This window comes from Typopeltis vanoorti, chromosome 22, assembly GCF_054136105.1.
Source record: "Typopeltis vanoorti isolate ZY-2024b chromosome 22, IOZ_Tvanoo_1.0, whole genome shotgun sequence".
Lineage (NCBI taxonomy): Eukaryota > Metazoa > Arthropoda > Arachnida > Uropygi > Thelyphonidae > Typopeltis > Typopeltis vanoorti.
This window is the reverse complement of record NC_143570.1, coordinates 11,798,233-11,820,939: the sequence shown is the minus strand read 5'-3', so window position 1 is coordinate 11,820,939 and position 22,707 is coordinate 11,798,233. Positions and strand designations below refer to the sequence as shown.

Genomic DNA, 22,707 nt, shown 5'->3' with positions numbered 1-22,707 from the left:
AACGGGATCAGTATCGTATACCAACGAATTTTCGATATGTGGAGGATGGGCAGTTGTAATGGTGAGAAAGCGGGTGACAGAAGCAAAAGTGATAACTTAGCTTGCTTGCCAATCTTTGATAGTAAAATAAGAGTTTTCAAACTAACCAACCAGATGGCGAAATCTTCATTGCAATCAATCATCAGAAAGTGAAATTCTCAAGATATTGTTCAAAAAAATTTGAAAAGCTAAGATATATAGCGGACAGAGGATTATGTCAAAATATCTCGCCATTAACAGTTAACAGACGTATAGAAGTAATGTGGGGGAAAGCAGCAGAAGTCTGGTGATTAGTTAGAATTTTGCTGAGGCCAGTTTTTCTATTTCATTGGAAGGAAAAAATCTGCCTCTGCCAAAGACGTTGATGTGCAACTCACAAGAAATGCACAATTTTATCCTCGTACTTATACTGCAATAAGAGGATTAATTATTCTTAAGGCTTGTGCAGACCAAAACAATGAAATGAAAATAATGGATTTTAAATGATTTAGTTACTGTCCTTGAGCAGTATGCAGACTGGAATTTGTGGGCTCCGAATGAGGATAAGGAAAAACAGCTTCAAGGTAAAATTGTTGCAGAAACACTAACCAAGAGCCGACAGTCACTGTGTCGATGTAACTATAAATGTATTCCTTTCTTAGAAAAAGAAATGCTTTTGCTATAATCCTCATGACGTTTCAGAGAGGCAAGGAAAACTAAAGGACCACCTGACTACCCGATACATCTGATTCACTAACTGTAAGAATTATTTCATCAGACATGCCTTTTACATCTAGCATAGCAGTGATGGAATGAACTCATCTAAATTATTATTGCTCTAGTATTATTTTTTATAAAAGTATGTACTTATGTAAATAAGTAGCAACATGTTATTAATATGATCTTATGTTAGTCAGATACAAATTTGGTTAATTTGCTACAAAATGAATTCATATTCACACACACACACACACACACACACACACACACACACACACACACATATTAAAAGAGAGAGAACGAATTTATATTAATTTTATGCAAACGTTACATACATTTTCAAAAAGAAATTCCCATTTTATAATATAAAAATTATTCACAATGAGGCCGTGCTCAATACGAGCACGTAATACTCAAAAACATTCAATTTTTAAATGGTTATAAATGATTTTTCATTTATCCCAGACGATTTTCATTGCAATTCTAATTATACAGTAAATGTTTTTCCTCTCTCTATCATCGACCTCCACATTCAGCAGATTCAGTTTAACTTTAAGTGCCTTTTTTTTTTTTTTTTTTTTTTTTTTTTTAATTGTCAACAGTAGCTTGGTTACCGAATAAACGACCAGGAAGGGCACATCGTTCAGTGTCATGCTGCCTATATTACAGTTAAGTGCGCCATTTCTGATAATAGTGCTTAGTAAGTACATCCACTTAGCTGAATGAATACAGACCTTTCAAACGGTTCGTACTCGTTCAGTAAAAACAGAATTGAAAACTTTACAGTTCGATTCTTTTACTGCTTTAGACAATGCCATTAGGGTTCGGGTTAGGTGTTGAATTTAGCTCTCTCGACACTAGTTTGCGTCAAACAAAAGTGCTCATTTAATAAAACACTAAACGCATAAGAGATATATTTCCAGACGAAGTGTGGTTATGACAGAAAAATATGAAAAGCGGTTTAAATACATGAAATGGGTGTACTATTTCCTATTGATCTGCTGTAGTGTCTTCATCGAATATGCTTATTCAAAAAGGAGAAACTTCTGAAAACGCCCCTCTGAATTTGAGAGTATCGTGTAAAAAAATACGATAATACAATTACGTCAGACTTAAATCACCATGATGCTTCCAAGGAGCAATTTTATATCTCATATCAATATCAGTCTACAATAACATGACCTTGTTCTGTGAATGACGTGACACAACCACCGTCAGTTTTCTTCAAGGAAAGTTTCTCGACAAACAGGTTTCTAGGATACTAATGCCATTCCAATAATGGCAGCAGTCAGTACTTATCAGTGTACAGATTTCCTTTTTATCTTAAAATTACTGTTAAAACATCGAATAACAGAACATTCAATGGCGCCATCTATCGCAGAAAAAAGTAGCTGTTTGATGTCGTAACGGGTATTATTAATATCACGAGTGACTGATCTGAAATACTAATAATATGTCCCTCTCAAAAGAATGCATCTTATTTTACGATTTTATGTGGAATAATTTCTTCGAAATCAATATATTAAATACTTAAAACTATAAGGAAACTTGTTATTCGCGATTTTTAAATATATTTTTGTAGTGCCCTGATGTCCACGCATCTGGAAAGCCAGATGCGTGCACACTAATTCTGTTTGGCCGGGCCACTGGTTATGAGCCATATTTCAAATTGATTTTAAAAATGTGCGAAACTCTCGGGTATATAATTCTAAAAAAGTGTAGCAACCTAACAATATCTTAATACCAGTTAATAATCAACTCACTAAGTGTCTCAACTACGAATGTTGGTCAAGGACAGTAGAGAACGATGTCCTTGACTACAATATTTTAGGACTTCCTTGGAGAAGGAAGTCCGTTATCTGGTTACTTCTAAAAGGCGTTCATTGGAGTGTCCGAACGTATTCGCTCTTTCTTAATTGCATAATCGTAGATAGTTAGTACTACTGTGCCTAGGCATTCATAAGACCAAGTAAGCACATTTTCAAGAAGTGCACTGACTTCCAGAGATCTATCTTTGTCCTGATCTACAATCCTAACTTCTCGAGATTTCTTTCTTTGATGTCATCCAATATGGAAAGAATAAAAGTTTGTGAATTGTTATAATACACTACAGTACTTAATTATGACAAGAATTGTAACCAAAATAATAATAATTCTAAAGAAAAAACAGAGCAATAACATGAGGATTCACAGGGGAGAAGGAAATGCTCCCTCTTTAATTAAATGTGAATTATATGTGTGTGTGTGTGTGTGTGTGTGTGTGTGTGTGTGTGTGTGTGTGTGTGTAACATGATACATAAGTTTAAATTATATTTTTAATATAGGAATATTTAATATAATAAATTCGTTCTATTAGATTTTTAACTTTCTTCGCTAGATTAGGATTTGTATCGATACCCTCGATGCTAACTTGCAAGTGGAGAAATTTCTACTTACCAGCCGGCATTAGATTGAGAACTAGTTTGGGATAGGCAACGTTCGTACAGCCATTTGTGCTCCCACATGCCTTTTTACACATTTCAGGATCAGAACAAGCAATGACATCTGTAATTGAGGGAAAAAAAAAATATATATATATATAAAATTAGTTTAAATGACTATATACCGAGAATGAAAAAACAACAAGATTTAATATTAAGATACAACTAGTTTCGTTGAATGATTCAACTTCTTCAGGTATCACAGGCAAAGAATTATACAAAAAAATGATGGACATGATAAAGTTACATCAACAGATCTAGTATAAAAGACAATAGTACATTTAAAAACAGGAATGCGGGCTTCAGTTCCAATTAAAGTTGACTATGTGCATGAGCTGCCACGAGTGCGCCAATACTGAACAGTGGCAATGTGTGCGCGTCAGAGATTGAAACTAAGGCTGTTGTTAATATGTGATAAATCTAGTGAAATTTCTCTGGATTCGATGATCTTTCTTTCGAGTTCATCATATCTCATCCGATTGGTAACGGGTTGAGTCCACTAAGAAGAAAGGTTCTCCACTTATCGCGATCTTTAGCCATCTCAATCATGACTCTATAGCTGGGTAGATGTGAATGTTCTTTCAGCAACTTTATCCAAGTACTTCTTGGTCTGCCTCTAGGTCTTTTTCTTCCGATATATCCATTCAGAGCTAAATGTGGGGGTCTATGAGGGGCCATTCTCTGAATATGACCAAACCATCTCAGTTGATGTTTAATGATTGTGTCTATTATGTTCATCATAACACACATGAATATTAGAAGTTTTTGGCCAGTCTACGAGGTGTTGGCGGCCTTCATCTGAGTTAATATAGAGAAGAGAACGTGGCTAGAGAGAGAGAGAGAGAGCGCTGGCTCTGGTCCTATTGTAGGAAATGTCTCTCAGGTGTTCTTCCATACGCAAAAGGATGGATTTAGCTGTCTGGCCGTAATATGGCTTTTCACAATCACAAAATCTTGTAGACTCCTGGATACTGAGTAGGGAGATGTTTCACTTTAGGTTTACTTAGTATGGAGCGAAGTTTTGGAAACGTGAAGTTTCCAAAATTCGAAATTTTGTTAACGATATTCAAAACTAATTTAGAATATGATTTATATAAAATAAGACCGAATGCATATAAGATTTTGAAACACTTAAATACAGATACTAAAGAAAACAAAATTAAAACCGAATTGAAATTAGAAGAATTTCTAAATTTCTATCCAGAATTGTGGACAGATAAATATTTTAAAAAAAGATAACTGGCAAACATTTAATGAAAATGAAATAACTAAAAAATTAGAAATCAGCCTGAAAGAAACAAGAAACGGAAAATCACCTGGAGAAGATAAGCTAGGTTCAGAACTATATAAATATGCAGGAACAAGGTTCAAAGAAAGACTCCTAATATTTTTAAATAAAATCTATTCAACTGGTAACCCCCCAATAGAATGGAAAAAAGCAATTGCGATTCCTATCCTTAAAAAAGATAGTAGAGATGACCCTAAAAACTATAGAGGTATAAGCATACTAAATTCCCATTACAAAATATATAGAAGAATCTTAAATAACAAACTAATAAAATATTCTGAAAATTTTATTTTAGAAGTACCGAATGGATTTAGAAAGGGACGATCATGTATAGACCCAGCCTTTTTCATAAAATTAATAATAGAGAAAAGAAGAGAATACAATTTAGAAACACATATTGCATTTATTGACTTTGAAAAAGCATTTGACAAAGTTAAAAGAAGCATTTTATTTAACATATTAAAAGAAAGACAAATACCAATAATATCCTAAAAGCTATCATAAGTATATATGAAAAGAATCAAATACAAATAAGATTAAATCATGAGCTATTATATACCAGAGAGATAAACCAAGGAGTCCGACAGGGATGTCCCCTCTCAGCAACTCTTTTTAATATTTACCTAAATGAAATAATAATAAAATGGAATAAAAATTTCCATCAAAAGGTATTGAACTTTCTCCTACTGTGAACTTAAGCACTCTCCTTTTTGCGATGACGAAATAATAATTACAAATTCTGAAGATAACTTACAGAAAGGTATTTTAAATCTAAATGAGATAGCCAAAGATTATGGAATGATAATATCAACAGAAAATTCAAAAACTATGGTCTTTAAAGGACAAGATCCAGCAAGAACTAAGATAGTAATAGATAACAAGATCTTAGAACCGGTGAATTCATTTAACTACCTAGGTTGTATGATTACATATGGAAAAGATATAAACCTAAAAATTACAAAATATTTAAAAATAACAGGTGTAATTAAATCTATATTTAAACCAAACCTAGTTCAAAAACAAACCAGACTAAAAGTATACACTACATTAGCTCTACCAGTCTTATTGTATGGAAGTGAAATCTGGACAATAAAACAAAAAGACAAACAAAGATTACTAACAGCTGAAATGAAGTTTATGAGAAAAACTGCAAAGTATACCCTATTTGATCACAAACGAAACGAAGAAATTATGAAAGAATTAAACCAGGAATCAGTAATAGAAAAATTAAAAAATATAAACATAAATGGACGAAACACGTTCGAAGAATGAAAACAGAAAGATTACTAAAACAAGTCTTAAGGTACAAGTCATTAGGAAAAAGAAAACCAGGGCGTTCTCTTAAAAGATTCAACGATGACTTCTAAGGCCGGAACAGGCCATGCTAAGCCTAAATCTTTGATAGGCATGATGATGATGACTGTTCACAGTCTGCCTCCTCTGCTCTTAATGTCCCTCTGGTCATTCATACAAATAGACTGTATCCCTCCATTTGTGCTCAAAACTGGTTCTTCAAAATTAATATTCATCATGTATCACCTATATCAACTGTCATACTCATCATACGACAAAAGTGGTCAACCACCTGACTGTCCATTACTTAATTTATGGTTATCAATATACATTCCGCCATCCTAGTCTACAACATTCACTAACTTTGCCTACCTATGGAAAGATTTGGAGAAAGTCACGTGGTCACTCTTGATATTTCCATGGCATTTGATCGTGTCTGGCATCGAAGCCTTCAACAAGCTTAGTATTATAGGGCTCCCTTATGCTCTTTGCCAGCTTCCGCTTAGGTTTTTTTTTTTTTTTTAATTTTTAAATCAGTGCTAAAGTACCCCGACTCTGCATTTTCATTCGATTTCTTCCTCCTATACGCGCCTACGCTTTTCTGACTTCAAAAATCCTACGTAATTTTGCTAATGACAGTATTCGAGAAACCTTGTAGGAATAAAGTGACTCAAGTCTCGAAATCTTCCATAATTAGTCATAAAAACTAATGGTTTCACCATTCTCAAGAAGGACGATCATGTAGTGAATTTCCATGCTATTAAAATACAGTTTTGTCGTATTATTCAGACGACAACTACTACCCCCCTCTCTCTCCCTCTTACATTTGAAAATATTCCTACTTCTAGTCACGATCAGTGGTCCTTTCTTGGGCTGACTTTCCCAAATCACAAAGCTCATTCCTGATAAACATACTGCATCTATAGCTTCCAAAAAGTTTGGTTTCTTTTGCCTTCTAAACAATACTTTTCTTTTGCTCAGCTCCTGATACTTCATTCATAAATCCCAAATCCGTTCTCACATTTAGATTGGTGTACCCAAAGGTGTCCTAAGAATTCTTGTTTTTATACAGAAGATGGCAATCTATCTTCTAGGTGACCCTTGTCTTGGACTTCTTCCAGTCACTTTCTCAGGGGTGCTCGGTTATTGCATTATGCCTTTTTATAGGTACCTTCATTGTCCTTGCTCTTTCGAACTGGTCACTTCCACTCCTCTGCTTTCCTATAAAAAATGTAACAACACGAGAAGCCACTGGTCAAAATCCCTACACACTTCGACTCCAAACTTTCATTCTAGTCGACGACTACAGGAACTTCTTTCTTTTAATTTTTTTCCTTTTTAGTTAAAATTAGTTTCTGGAGGAAAAATCCTAGTGCCCGATGCCCAAGATCGACTGACTTACGAACAGACAAAAAATACTTAGAAAAAAAAATGAAAAGAAAGAAGTTCTTCTAGTCGTCGACTAGAATGGAACCTACAATGATCTTTCTTTAGGTAGCCTAAAGCTATGGCAAACACCATTTCTACAGCTATATATGCACAGTTATTTCAAGTTATTTTATTACAACCAATAGGTATAAATTAATACAAAAATCACGTGCAACACTCAGGCTTAAATCGATAAAACGAACAATTTTATCTCTTAAATAGGAATCGCATATGATTGTTATTAATGCCTTTTACACCGTAGTACGTGTTACTGCAGATCACGTTTTCCTTTACATATTAAGTCTGATGTCTGTTACCTGAAATAGTTCGCCTTCATAAAACTTGATAAAAACAGAACAATTTTTTTTATATTTTTATTTGATAGGATTAGCTATTCAATGTGTACATTGTGTTTTTAGTTTGTTGCCTGTTTCGCTGGTTGTTATTTAGCATTACTGCCGAAAAAAAATTATGAAACCAATGTAATGTCAATTAACTGCGTGTGTTATGACCGGTTTGCCTGCCATGTGGAATGAAAATGCCGAGTTAAAAGTTTCTTTGCTGTGAGAAACAAATCTAAATTACTGCGGAAAAAAAAAAATCCATCCAATCTGAGACGCAATTGTACTCAGTTTCTAGCCATAATGATGCAACACTCTCAAAGCATTGCTATAATCAGTCTTAAAGGCTTTGTTGGTATTCTTTAATTAAAAATTCACTTGAAACTACGGATTAGAATAACAGCCCATGCATTTTTTCCCTTTCGAAGGATTTCATCAGAAGTTAGTCAGTTCTATTATAAACATCTCCACTGGATTTATTGGGATGAGATTGCATGCGGAACGTATACATCTCAACAATTCTGATGAAGGAAGAGAGTGGGTACAATTTAAAAGCGTTTATTTTCAGAGGAAAATATTTACATTATCATTGATTAAGAGAATAATGGGTGGCAAGTAGCTTATTCTCCTGAATACTTTAGCTCACTTTTATCTGGTCCAAATCTACTGAAGGATGTGGCTTCTGTACCCCCCTGCCCCCAGTTTTAATCCGATTGAGTAATTTTTCAGAGGACCATAAACAGCGAAAATCTTTAAAAAAGTACTTAAGATCCTTGCTGTAACTTTATAAAAAGCACACAATAGTATTTGCATATTACGTGACTGATCAAATACCACACATCGTAACGTACTTACAAAAAAATCATTAGCTAAACATAAAAACTAAGAAGTAAAAATTTCGTTTCAACAAGCCTTCGTATTATACTAAATACCAAATCGTTCCATGTGACGTGAAGCTAAAGTACACGCTCCGTAATGTAACCCAACATTGTTTCATTTACGACCTATCAGATTCAAGTTTTCTAACGCACTGTATTGATATTTATTACGCATGCATGGGACTATTTGATGAATAATCTAGGCGGCAATTAGCAAATTACTACAAAAGGATCTGTTTGGCTCTACATAGTTTTAATTAAATGTCTAAACTTTCGTAGTGATCTGTCCATTATTAGAATTGAGATAGGCTGAAGAAGTACTGTAGGTATATTTGCTGTAATAAGAAAAAATGGTGATCGAGCTGGGATTTAGAATGCCATAAAATATCTAATTAAAATGAGTCGTCCAATTAAATAGAAAACCAATGAAATGGAGGATGTTCACTAGAGGTTTCGATGCATTTCATCCTACTCGATTATTATTATTATGCTTAATATCTGCAGCAGTTATTTTAAGCTGAAGAAGCAGCAGTCTCAGCTATCAGTTCATCTTGATCACTTATCGAGTTGAAAGAGCACACCAGGGTTGGTCGCTGCCCAGACGTAAATATTTTCCCATTTTCTATTTAAAAATATAAGTTGAAATCGCGTGCACACTGCAAAATCTATAGTATTACCCTGGTTTCCTTTTCTGGCTCGTTTGAATATATATAAAAATCCTTTTTATTCAAGTCTTTCAAGGATTCAGTTAGTAGTACATTATAATTAGCCATTACCTGTGTAAAGCACTCTGGAGGCCATTCCAGGAAATACTAATAAGAACATCGGCAACAACTTCAGGTAACCAGCAAGTACAGATCCTGCTTTAGCATGTGACAAATTTTTGGAAGAAAGAGACCTTTGGACTATCACCTGTAAAGGAGAAAAAAATTCTATAATGTAGAGAATTTTAACGTAAACAAAAGGGTAAAATATAGGCATAGTAATTTTTAAAAAAATACGGCAAGTTTTTAATTCTGACGATGCAATATGAGTTGGAAGTATTTAAAACGGATGTGGTTCAGGAGTTGATTGTTTAGAATTACAGCAGTCATGCGGTAAAAGATAGACGGAGAGCGTTTCCTCCAAAATTCTTGCTATCTCATTTGAAATATCAAGATAAAGCTTCCTACCCTTGACGGAGTCTGAATAAGAATTTCAAATCCAGAGGTTATTTTATTTCCGAATGTGATATGATGACACAGCAGTAGTAGTAGTAGCAGAGTAAAAATAGTAATAGGAGGAGGAAAGCAAAAAAGTTTAGACAATATTGATTAGCCTCGTAGATGCACCTGTTTCCAATTATCTGCGCTCAAGTGAGTCGAAGTGTGCACACAGGCGTAAGATATGATAGCATTGCCCGCGATTTGTAAAATGTTCGATTCGATCGTGCTCAGTGGCGTACTCAAGATTTAATCTTCGGGGGGGGGGGGGGGGCAGTTGAGAATAGTCACTACGCATTGCATACGACCTATGCCTGAGCATCTGCAGTGATCGCCAATACATGATAGCAGTGATCTCTGGCCCGGCTCGCCAAACGAAGTAGCGCTTAGTCCATCCGAGCACTACCTCGTTCGCCTTGCGTTCACAGTGGCCGTGATTCCCGAGAGCTATAGGGTATTCCCACCGTATGTCACCGCTAATTCATAAGTAGTATAGAAATAAAAGACACGAAACAACATAAATAAAAAAACTTCTTACTGTAGTTTGTTGATATATTGTACATGTTCTGACTAGCGGAACAATATGTCGCTTCTGTCAATTTTAAGTTGCTTTATAGTATATTTATCCAACAACTTCAGCTGCACACTTAGTTCATTGCATTAAAATTCAATCCGAACTTTCAGAAGTTTCAATTTTATAACATTTGCGATTAAAATATTACTGTTGAATAATCCATCACAATGGATGCACACCGATATTTCACCTTTAAACGCAGTAACTGAGGGTCTATAATATTTATGCTTAGTATTTCCTATTATTTTTAGAGAGTAATTGCAATTACCTGATCTGAACACCAGTACCACACAGCAGATATAGTTAGTCCGAATATCATTCCCGTCCAAGGCAATTCAGGATCAGATGCAGATCTCAATAGATGCATGTAATTACTCGGCACTGTACTGCAGGATTCATTCTTGACGTTGTAGCCTACATACGTGCTGTTTGGTTGCTTTGATCCGAAGTCTTCAATTAATTTCGTATAGCCTCCAACTTCAATAAAGCCTATATTGTGCGACATAAGAAAAAAAAAATTATGCAAAGTTCAGAGCGTAAGAAAAATTTTAAGGTACTAAATGAATTTAAGAAATACACATTAATTTCTCTTTCCAAATTCAATTAAAAAGAAATTAATTTGGGAACTATTATATTATATTCATGAAACAAAAGTTGCCTCTGTAGGGATTGAGTAAGTTATCATCCAACAAGAACGATAAATATTAATTCAGTTTTGACACATTGATTTTTCACGACAAGCCTGATTTGTGTGCAACAGTTAAAGCTGTTATAACGTACCTTTTTTCTGCATACATCCATTGCAATTTGGTGCTCATTTTAACATTTTTCGTAAAACTTGGTTACATATAAGCACCAAATTTGATGGTACACTTAACTACGCGAAAATCCGTTCGTTGTTGTCTGAGATAAGGAAAAAAAGGTTTATTTGGGCGTAAACCAAAGGACGTTTGTAAAAAGGGTCGTGGTTTAGACGAACTCAGTAAACCTCGTATAGTCAGAACAAACTCTACTCCAACTACTTGTTTGCAACGGATATTCAAAAAAACTCGTACAAAAATTGCTATTCTCTATTCCTGCTCCACAGCAAAATCCCGACATTCGCTGCACGACTTCAGTTTCTATCCCTTACGTTGGTAGACTTTCGCTCAAGATTGTTAGTCTCCTCAAATATCAAAACATAAGGGTGGTTTACTGCGTTCTCCTAAAGACCACAACCCTTTCTACAAACATCTTGGAGTCCATAATATTTTATGTTCTTGTTGCATTTCTTAAATAAGACAGAACACATTGAAGGTGTCAACAACAAGAAGACAACTGAGGCTAGACTTTTTATTCCCCCCCCCCAAGTAGCGTACTTAGGATTTAATCTTGGGGGGGGGGGGGGCGAGTTCAGTAGACGATTTAATAATACACACTACTCATCGCATACGACCTATGACTGAGCATCTGCAATGATCGCTAATTCATAAGTAGTATAGAAATAGAAGACACGACAAAAATAAATAAAAGAAATTAGTTTTAATTAGGAAAAGATTTTTGGAGAATGTTCTAGTGTTTTTTCCTATTTCTTTGGGGGGAAGGGCCCCTTGGTCTCTTCTGGGTGCGCCACTGCTGCTCCACACTACACACAAACAACATTGAATGGAATAAGAGCTCCATGCCTTACAGTGAGAGTTATAGTAAAGCTAGAGACGAATTATATTGCCAATAAAAGTTATCATCACCCCTTAAAAACTTCACTCATGTGGTCGCGAATCTCACAATAAACAAAGAAATCCTCTGCTGGCTTTTTTTTTCCAACTCTTTTAGCCCTAACTTCTGGAATTATTGTATTATAACGTACACGTCAATATATATATCGAGTTAATCTTTTAAATGATTATTGATACACAATCAGTTCAAAATTATCTGGATGGAATTTTCGATATATTTCGGCATTAGAATATTTCGCGAGAACTATCCTAATGACGAAATTTCTCTTATTAACTAATGAATGAAGTAAATATTTCATTTGCTTCCTTTTCATTATTAATTATACAGGTGTTATTTCGATGTAATCCCTGTTTTGGCATTAATAAAAACGTAATTTATTGTTTAAATTAAAAAAAAATACATTTATAGATTAGTAAAATACCAAATTATTTTTAATGATTTAATGAAATGAAGGGAGAAAACAATTACGTATTTATAAACTTTTAAACTTGCTATATTAACTAAATAAATACGTACTTAACGCCATTAGGGCTAGCGCTCCAATTACCATCAGTATCGTCTGCACAAAGTCAGTCCAAATCACAGCACTTAAGCCACCTTGTGGAAAAAACGTAAAATAACATTAGTTGAATTTGAGAATAAAAAGGGTAAAAAATCATTTATAATTACAATAACACTGATTCTGTATGTGTGTATATATATATATATATATATATATTAAAATAAAAGAGCAAATTATAGAACGATTAGAACATATTCCAATTTATTTAAGTCGCTGAGCACTTACGTAGAAACTCGTGGTTATAATAATAATGATACTAAACCGCTAACGTCTTTTGTTTCCCAAAAGGTAGTTGAAGGTTGTTTAGCTGCGGCTAACTTTTGAATTCAGGAGGTAGCCACTCCATGGCCCCCACAAGAGTAGGGCTGACAGGGCTCTAGCCTGGGGGCTCGGAATTAGGGGGGGGGGGCGTCTTGTTGGGTCGGCTAGTTAAGAGCTAGTTAAGTTGAGTGAGACTAACAAAAGACAAAAAGAAACTTTATAAAATAAGAATGAATATGTGCTGAGAAGGATTACTAGCTTTTACAATCGTTTTCAAGCCATTATTCATCTTTTCAGACTTATGGTTACGCTTCTGAACTTCCAAAGCGAAAGGATTTACTTTAGTTTTCGATTTACATCCGTCCGTCGTGCTTTCTATGCACGCCGTCGTTTCAATGCCGACGCTGCCCCGATGTTACCAGCACAATACCCTACTGGTGCCTGTGCTACGGATGCTTAGAGAATTTTATTTTATTCATGAAAGAGAAAGCTTTATTTGAGAAGGATTTGTCTCATTTGATTAAAACTTTGCTAGTTAGTAAAAGAAAATATAAAACTTTTTTAGTTATGATTTTTTGTATGAAACAAACTTAATTTTTTTTCCAGATCATAGAAATTTGAGATATTAAAAATATTTAAATAAATTGCTCTCAAGCAAGCAAAGACGTTCTAGTTAAAATAAATAAAATCCCAATGTCTGATTCAAAGTACAAACATAAGTCCGGAGCTCAGAAGAGGAAGCTTAAATCCGAGAGAGAGAAAATCGAAAGCATCACGAGGTCGTCAATTCATAACCAAATTCTTAAAATCTGAAAATGAAAAGGACATACTTCCCAGTACTGATCATAGTGAAGATGGTGATAATGTTTGTGACACTGAAATTCAAACAGAATATCAGTGTCAAATCGAAACTCATAAAGCAGTCGAAAGTCAAGCGACTGTTACATGTTACATTCAAGCGACTTCTTGCAACTGAAGGCCGCAAGTGAAAAACCTGCAGGAGTGACTATGGAAGAATATGATACAGTTGATGCTTCAGTTGCAGGCCCTGTTAAAAAATCTGATATAAAATATGATGACCCTAGTATTTGGCCCAGAGTAATCTCACACAAGATGCAGCAAGAGATAGTACGAACTATCAGCTTTCAAGAATTCCAAAAGATTTATAAGGAATTGCCAAGAGATCTTTATGGTATGAAATTTCAAGATTTTTTGCTCTATACGAAAACGAAAGATGAAAGAACAAGAGAACATTCTCCAAGAGAATGGTTAACATGAGGTGTATCGAAAGAAAATCTTTATCGTCTACCATGTATTTTTTGCGACTCTAATGACAAAAACTTAAGCAGTTTAGCCCAAGAAGGATTTCCGCCTAGAAATAAGCATTGGAAAAAGTTGTATGGTATGTTGCCTCTTCACAAAAAAAGTGCCGAACACCGAAAATAATATCTGGCTCGGAAATCCCTTTTTTAGTCATTGCAATGACATGGAATCGATAAAGACTTACAACTACAAATTCAATATGAAACAAATAAGTGGAGAGCACTTCTGCAATGGATTGTAGATGTAACGTTAATTTTATCATCCAGAGGCTTAACATTTCAAGGAGAGAACACGAAGATTGGATAATTACATTCTTGTTCATAATGGGAATTTCTTAGGTATATTAGATATAGCCAAGAACGACTTAATTCCCAAGCAATTTTGTGCATCGAAATGATTTGGCTAAGCTTTTGTGTTATCATTTAAACTAATTGATCCTAAACCCTGTAGAGCAATGTGTTGTCCTTAACCTGAGCGACAGGTGTGTGTGTGGGGAGGGGGGATGCCAAAAATCTTGGCCTGAGGGCCCGCTTCAGGATGTGGGGGCCCTGGGCCACACTATAGATTGCCTAGCTCCAGTCAAACAAGAACTTAATAGGCATCCAGGGAGAAGGGTGTGGGAAACAACTGCCGCTTCTTGTGGTCATTAATAATCCTAACAGTGTGTATATATATATATATATATCATCGACAACCTTGGATTCTGCTGTCAGTGCGGGTAAGGGCTTAAGTACTCAGGGCTTGCCTATCACCATAAAGCAAGAAAAACAAAAAAGCGGGAAGAAACACTAAGCGATTCTAACCGTTGTGACATCAGCAATCAGATGCGATCAAAAACAAAGAACCAAATGCACCAGAAGCACTTGAGGATGTTAATAGGAAGGCAGTGTCAGACACAAGTGAAGCGAGGCATACAGTAGAGTATCAGCACAACTTCATTCTGATCCTTGTCTATTTATCGTAGTGTAGCTTAGAAATTACTTCTACCTACTATACAGTACTGTGTCTGGTGATCGACATATCAAACTGGAAACGTCTACAGTAATGGATAATCTACTAGCTCCCCCCCCCCCCCCCCCCGATAGACTGCTCTTATTTTAACTGCAGATACTTGTCAGCTACCTGTTCTTACTAGTGCTGCATTATATAATATTCGGCCTAATCTTTCGGGAGTAAAATAGCTTTGTGGAAATAGTCAGGCTTAATTACATTCTTGTTCAGTACCATCTTTGATTTTTTTTTTTTTACAGAGAAAAACAAATCAAATTAAGTGCTTTTGTTTCATTCGAAGATACTCTCGTTACACTTCCTTACTGGCTCTACCCACATCAAGATAAGTTCTGTGATGGTGTCAAGATTCCATTTGGAATACCTGCTGCCCCATGCCCAATTAATTATCAGTTCTATAAGCAGCAGCTTCGGCTGCAAATGCCTCCTAGCGGTATTCTGAAGGAATCGCAAAACTATAAGTGGGAAGAAATGGCATCAAAAATCCACAAATTTTGATCTCCATTCCGTTGACTACAGTGAAATGGAAGATTTCCCCTATCGTCTGTCCATCGAATTTTGATAGTACGGATTCGGTCGATTCTGAAAGCTATCCGCCACCGGTTTCTGGTCTTACACTTTTAGGCTTCATTGTTTGGGAAATACCGTAGTCGCCCCCCTTTCAGATCGGTCAACTGCGGTCCGAAAATATTACAAAACAATTCATAGTTACATCGGCAAAGTGGATATTAGACCCACCATTATTTCAAAGCCGAATATTTGTAGAAAATATAAAAGTTTCGTAAGTTGACGACCTGAGGGCTTACGAGATACAATCCTCGTCATTTCCGAGTTGCCTTAGATACTAAGTCAAGTGGTGCACGCTAAGGCAACCCAAGAATGCCGAGGATTGTATTCTCTTAAAAAAAAAAATTTTTACATCGCCGAAATGAAGCCGTGCCTAGTTTATAAATTAAACTTTATCATAGGTAGGTATGTATGTATGTATAGGAAAAAAAACATCCTATATATAGGGTTCGGTACTATCCACGGTTTCAGGTATCCGTGGAGTGTCTTGGAACGTATACCCCACTGATAAGGGAGGAGACTACTGTATATGCAAGCGGTTAAAAGTGTGAGTACAGTTGCAGAAAGCGAATAAGGAGATCAGGTAGTTTGAGATGGTTCTGATGCAAGAGGATAAAGAGTGGAAGTAAGAAAACTGTCAAGTCCGATGAAGTAAGAAAGTAAAGAGTGGAAGTAAGAAAATTGTCAAGCACAAGAGAAAGGAAAGTATAAGTAAGGGGTTAATATTATATGGTAATTCAGGGAATCTTGATATGGGCTTCTATTGCAGGCGAGTTCGCTGGTACAACAGTGGGAAGATTTTTTCTTTCGAAAATTTCGGTTTTTGGTCTAGAAAAATCAGATAAATTGGACAGAAGACACACGAAGTTAATAGATAAAATACTGTGTAGTTGGCTGTAGACTGAACAATGCACGTGATAGATCGCGTAGTATTGTATACTATAGCAATGAGTCCTGAGAAATCTTCATAGAAGTATTATTTAATAATACTTCTATGAAGTGAAAAAAATTAAAATCGCAAGTATTATAGATTTGGTATGTCAGGACCCCATTTAGAATATTTAAAAATAAGTTGTTCGATTCAAGAATATCCTTACTTTTAAGATTATTTGGTCTTGTGAATCTCCTATTCAGATAATGGTCTCCCCTAACTAGCGCTTTATTTGAAAGAAGAATACATTACAAGTCTTCAACAACCTGAATCTAACAACCTTCATTTATTTCACAAAATGGAAGTGTGAATACTTTCTATGAAAAATAATTCGATTTATGATACTATCTAATTAACCTCTTACCTGCCACGGTGAAGATGGCTGCGATGGCTAGAAGAGCAACAACAGAGCCATACAGATCTAGCTTCAGCGACTGATTGATGAATATCGCACCGGCATACAGATCAGCCTAAAGAATAAATATGAATTCTATTATTCAATAACACTCTGAAGAATGGTGTCTCTGATTTATCGGGTGCTATTTATAAAATGTGATAGTTAATTAATAAATGTGCGATAATTCTAATAAAATCATTCCGAAACATGGGTTTTTCAAACTAAAGAATTATGGGTTTAATTTGTACTTAATACTTCTTTGCTTTCTAATTTAAAGCAAGACGAATTACTCTTCCAATTTAAAATGAAACGTTGTATATAAGATTTTAAGATATGCGGAAAATTATTCTTTTAAGCAGGCATTAAAATCGCATTCACTTTAAGTTTGGTTACAAGACTGGAAACGATCTAATGACCATCCGCTTAAATATAAAAATGGAGGCAGCAGCAAAAAATTTAAATTGAAATTTCAGCAAAAATGGTTATCTTCGATAGCACAGATTATGACCTACTTTAGTTGGAAAAAACCCTGCGAACCATAAAGATAAAAGAGGAGCTTAATAACTAATCTACTCCAGATAGTTGTAAGACGGCTGCCCTGATATTTTCTTGGTACGCCAAACTATGTTGATTTAGGATGGATCATGTAATTGTTACACGAATATACATAATATATCAAGATTATAAATAAATTCGGATATCGATAAATCTGTAGTAGTTATATCTTTGATTATGGAATATTATGAATGTCCTTAATTTCTTACCGAGATTTTTGTGAAAACGTACAGCAATAGAGCTAACACAGACAAGTAGATACGAATTCTCTGACCACCGAAGCGTTTTCTCAGATACTCGGGCATAGTGTAAACCTATAATGAGATTTTGAAAAATAATGAATTAGTTACTGAATTAAAAAAAAAAAAAAAAAAAAAAAAAAAAAAAAAAAAAAAAAAAAATAGATGAACTAATTATTTTCCAAATGGCTTGACAGCCGATTTACATAAAAAAACTGCACGCTAGTGAAAATAAATACTTCTCATTTCGAAATGTGGAGAAGGGCGGATTTTATACATATTAAAAAAAAAAAAAAGAGAGATGGTGAGCAATGGCTGAAAAGGAGGTAAATGGTGAGCAAAAAAGAGATTGGGAGAATGGCCAGCCATTTCTCACTCATTTCCTGATTACAATGAGACCTTCAGCGTATTCAGTCTAGGATTATGATAGTAATGCATATCTGCTTTTGAATTTCCTCACAGAATGCACACTCGCCTCCAGGATGCCTATGAAAATCATTGATAGCTTTAGGTCAGCTATCTGTGACAGTAAAGATAGAAATGAAGGTCCACTAGTCTTCAGAAAGATCAGTTTGAAAAATAAAAAGGCTCTCTATTATTATTTCTTTATTTTATTCAAAAATGTACGAAATCGTGAATATTGTCAGAGGCTCACACTGTATGCCACGGTTATATCAAAGTACTGAACCATGTAATTTATGTCTCAAGTGTCACTTCGCTTGGACAGCATCTCCTCTTGTCATGAAATCACAAGTACATTATGCAATTTATCTTCAATATCTGAAATTGGAAGGTACTTCGCATGTAGTAGCAAATATTTTAAAATTAAATTTCAACCGTCATTAAATATAATAATGGTACTTCATTTTCCAAACTTGATATTTAAGCTTGATCATCTTGATAATTATCAATAATCAAACTTGATAATTTATTCATTATCTGAATATTAACTTTTTATTTTTAAACCAGGTAATGTCTCATTGACTTCACATCCTTATATCCCTTACATCTTATGTCATCTAGTAATAGTGTTTACACAAAGGTTATTTTTATACTCTGTCTTACTGTGTTTCGCATCTCTCTTCACTCCACTGAAAGTATTATTTACGTGACATCTCCAAGGACTCAATCAAAAAAAAAAAAAAAAAAAAAAAAAAAAAGCACTACACCACTCAACCTACCGTCAGTAATACCTAATCTTCCAGCTATATGTTGCGCCATCTACTGTCCACTAATCGTATTTTTGTCTATTAATTATGGTCCGTGAACAGCTTGCTTGTTTGTTTCACTACCTATGCATGCATCTATAAGTGTTTAATCATGGTGTATGGTACGATTTTGTTACTAAAATTTCAAAAGGGTGTACGCGAGCACTGAAAGTTTCGGAAACTCTGCCTCTATGCCATCGGGGGATGGTAGTTGGGAGTCACATCAGTGGTCTTACTGTCCGTGACATAACTGTATAAATAATTGTATAAATTACATCGAAAAACTAGTATTGTAAGTGTCGCCATCTATGAAGCAACAGATAAGTATCATTTTGAAATTTTTGGCTCGTTTTATGATAAATCTGTACTATTAGGTAATAATCATTAGACTATACATCTGTTTATAAGTGTAACAGTATGCAAAATTAGCATTTGTTTTTGCACGTTTAATTAAAAATTTGATTCCATTATCTTCATTGATGCTACCATCGAACAGCTAGCTCTATCTGCATAGTCTGCCATTTGTTTGTTCTTCAGATTAACGACATAGATGGCATAGCATTTGTAAATCTATGACTGAGCATCTGTAATGATCGCTAATTCATAAGTAGTATAGAAATAGAAGACACGACACAACATAAATAAAAAAAAATAATTTTATTAATTAGGAAAAGATTTTAGGAAAATTTTCTAGTGTTTTTTTCCTTTTTCTTTGAGGAGCAGGGCCCCTTGGACCCGCCATCTGGGTGCGTCACTGGACACCTTACGTGCCATTCAAATATCGGATCCTACCACATGTAAATATTCAGGGAGTGTCTGCGTAAATCTGGTAATAAAAGGTGGGATGTGGTGCATGTTTTGCACAGTACTTGATGCCAAGTTCAGTTGAACTGACAGACTTCCAACTCGGGATGGTAGTTGGGAGTCACATTGCTGCCCATCTCACTATATCGAAATCCACCGTCACGTATGTCATTCGCAGATGGAAAGTTGATGGTGCTACGGCAGCAGAAAAATGCCCGAGAACCACGACCTCTGTCTAAGAATGTTCGAGCATTTCATACATCATCAGCGACGGACCTCGCAGTCAACCTGGAAAATGCTGCAGGGATATCTGTCAGCATTAGAACTTTCGGCAGAGAGTTGCATGCCACAGCAAAACTCCTGCAAACAATCCACACATCACCCTCCCCCTCCAACATAAAAATGAAGTTTGGACTGGAGTCTTTCACACTGTTCTTGAACTGTAGATGATTGAAACAGGGTTCTGTGGCACTACAAATCACTCTTCCAAAATCTTTCAAGAACGGTGTGAAAGGCTGCATCATTCCACTGTCAAGTTTGGTGGAGGCTCCGTAATGGTATAAGGGTGTTTCAGTTGGATGGGGCTTGGTCCATTGGTGAACGTGCCCCAAACCACGACATCCTGGACTACCTGAACAACTTTACGCTTCCGACGCTGTAGAAGTACTTCGGCAGTGACCCTTGCGTGTTTCAGCGCGACATTGCTCCATGACATATTGCACTGCATGTAGGAGACTGGTTTCCACAAAACAACACTGAGGTGTTGGACTGGCCAGCTTATACCTCAAACTCCATCGAACATCTTTGAGAAGAATTAGAACGCCGAATTCGCTCCAGACCAGAGCACGAAAAACCTCATGTACCCTTGGGAGCACGCGTAGCACACTTTTGGGAGACACTGGTATATAGAGAAAGAATCTATCACCTTTCGTATGAGCCAACTAAGTTTCATTTGAAAGTTATATTGGTCCATCGTGTCCTAGAGTGATTGGAAAGGCTCAGCTTCAAATCCGACCACGGACCGGGTTACGAAGCTCTTTAATTCTAAAACTTTTAATTCAAAAATTTGCTGAAAAAACAATCAGTCAGTTAATACTTTGTTTTGTGATGTATAAGTATGGTAGGTGTTCATTATTTTTTTAAGTTCATTTATTTTTTAGTATTAATCCCATTAAGAGACCGCAATACCTACAGCATCAGTGTCATGAGCTAGAGGTTGTTGAAATTACAAAAATATATAATAAAATATTCGGATTTTAAGGCAAAATTAAATCCACTTGCACAATATATTTTTTCTACGTTTTTCTTAAAAACATTGTGGTATTAATAACAAGAAGTTGCAGATCTGATAATAGAAGGAGGTCAAAAAATCTAGATAAAGAAGTAAACAAAGTGATAAGTTTAAGTAAAAATAGTAATAATAATAATAAATGAATAAAAATAAATGGGCACACTTTAAAATGAAGAATTAAAGGTTGACTCACCCCAGCTGCCATATATACTGGAACAAACACCCATCCTAGAATTAGCAGCACGAAAAGAGCCTGAAATGGTAAAATTGTAATCAAACAAATTTTATAAAAACAGACATACAGTAAGATTAGTTTTATGAAAGAGTTCAATTTTTTTCCCTTCAAAAATTCCTCTGTAGAACTACGGTCTACTTGAGTTTATAGCACAACACAAAAAAAGGCAGCTGCTGCCCTCTGTTGGTTAAATTAACCATATGTATTGAAATTGTGCAATCCCCAAATCCTATTCCCGAAGACAAACGTGTTCACATATTTTAATAGAAAAAATAGACTAAATAAAAATATGATTATTTACTGGTCGTAATCGAATAAAATAGAAACAAACAGTTTACCGAGAAAATACATTCGCTATTAGGAAATACGGCGGAGAAATGGCACAGTCCTAACTTCAGCTTTGCTTCGATGCAGATAATAAATTAAACTGTAATGAAAACCCAACCAGATTTGCCTGATTGGTAGAGCAGTTTCTAACCAATAAGCTGCGAGTTCGAATTCTGTTGTGGACGTGAATGTTTTTGTGATTGTCTTGAGGTGATATGGATTTCATTGACCAGTGTGAGACTACCAGTTTGCTTATTGGAGGCTTGAAGTGAATTGAAAAAAAGTTCCATGTTTGAGCTCCGCATCAGGGGTTTCTAGCCTCTGTAAATATAAATTTAAAAAAAATAAAAAAGAAATCTTTAGTCCACCCATGGTACTATAGATTTATAAAATTTCGTGAATTGGAGATTTAAAAAAAAAAAAAAAAAGAGTCGAACGCCAAATATGGCTTGTGGAACATTATTTTCGTAGTTACTATGGTGATTAACTATAACAAGCATTGAAGTTTTTCCCACTTGGTTAGACAATGATAAATTTATTTTAATCCTTTATCGAAGTGTAAGCAAACAAAGTTTGCACCTGAAGTATCTTCAGAACTGAGGCAACTCGTGGTAAAGGTGGACCAAGCTCTCGTCGCTACTTGTCTTAGTCAATAAAGGTCGAAACCGGTCTAGGTAGTGGCCCTTCGCTTAATACACAGTATTATACATGTCCGCAAGGAGATGTGCTTTGCATTATGGGAGATACTGAGACAAGGAGTGATGACAGCTTGGTCCACCTTTACTACGAGTTGCCTCAGTCCTGAAGATACTTCAGGCGCAAACTTTGTTTGCTTACACTTGGATAAAGAATTAAACTAAATTTATTATATAACAAGCATTGTTTTAGTTTGTTGTTTCCTGAGGACTATTTCAAGAAAAACAAAATTCACACACAACTCTTTATTTCCATGAAATCCAGAATGAGTACAGATTGTATTCTCGCTGAGAAGAGATTAAAATACTGATTTTGGTCCAAACATTATCAGAATTGGAGAATACTCTCGATTTTATACCAGATTA

General features: G+C 35.3%; 1 protein-coding gene across 1 annotated transcript in view; it reads right to left on the bottom strand.

The window, feature by feature from the left end:
- LOC150094159 (sodium/glucose cotransporter 4-like) overlaps nucleotides 1–22,707 on the bottom strand; it is a 63,647-nt gene that overhangs the window by 20,154 nt on the left and 20,786 nt on the right. The window contains exons 4-10 of the mRNA XM_090411989.1: nucleotides 21,278–21,337; nucleotides 17,752–17,856; nucleotides 16,955–17,060; nucleotides 12,455–12,535; nucleotides 10,491–10,711; nucleotides 9,223–9,358; nucleotides 3,175–3,282 (exon numbers count right to left, since the gene is read on the bottom strand). Of these exons, the coding sequence (XP_090268115.1) occupies nucleotides 3,175–3,282; nucleotides 9,223–9,358; nucleotides 10,491–10,711; nucleotides 12,455–12,535; nucleotides 16,955–17,060; nucleotides 17,752–17,856; nucleotides 21,278–21,337 (817 nt within the window). The remainder of the gene's footprint in view (nucleotides 1–3,174; nucleotides 3,283–9,222; nucleotides 9,359–10,490; nucleotides 10,712–12,454; nucleotides 12,536–16,954; nucleotides 17,061–17,751; nucleotides 17,857–21,277; nucleotides 21,338–22,707) is intronic.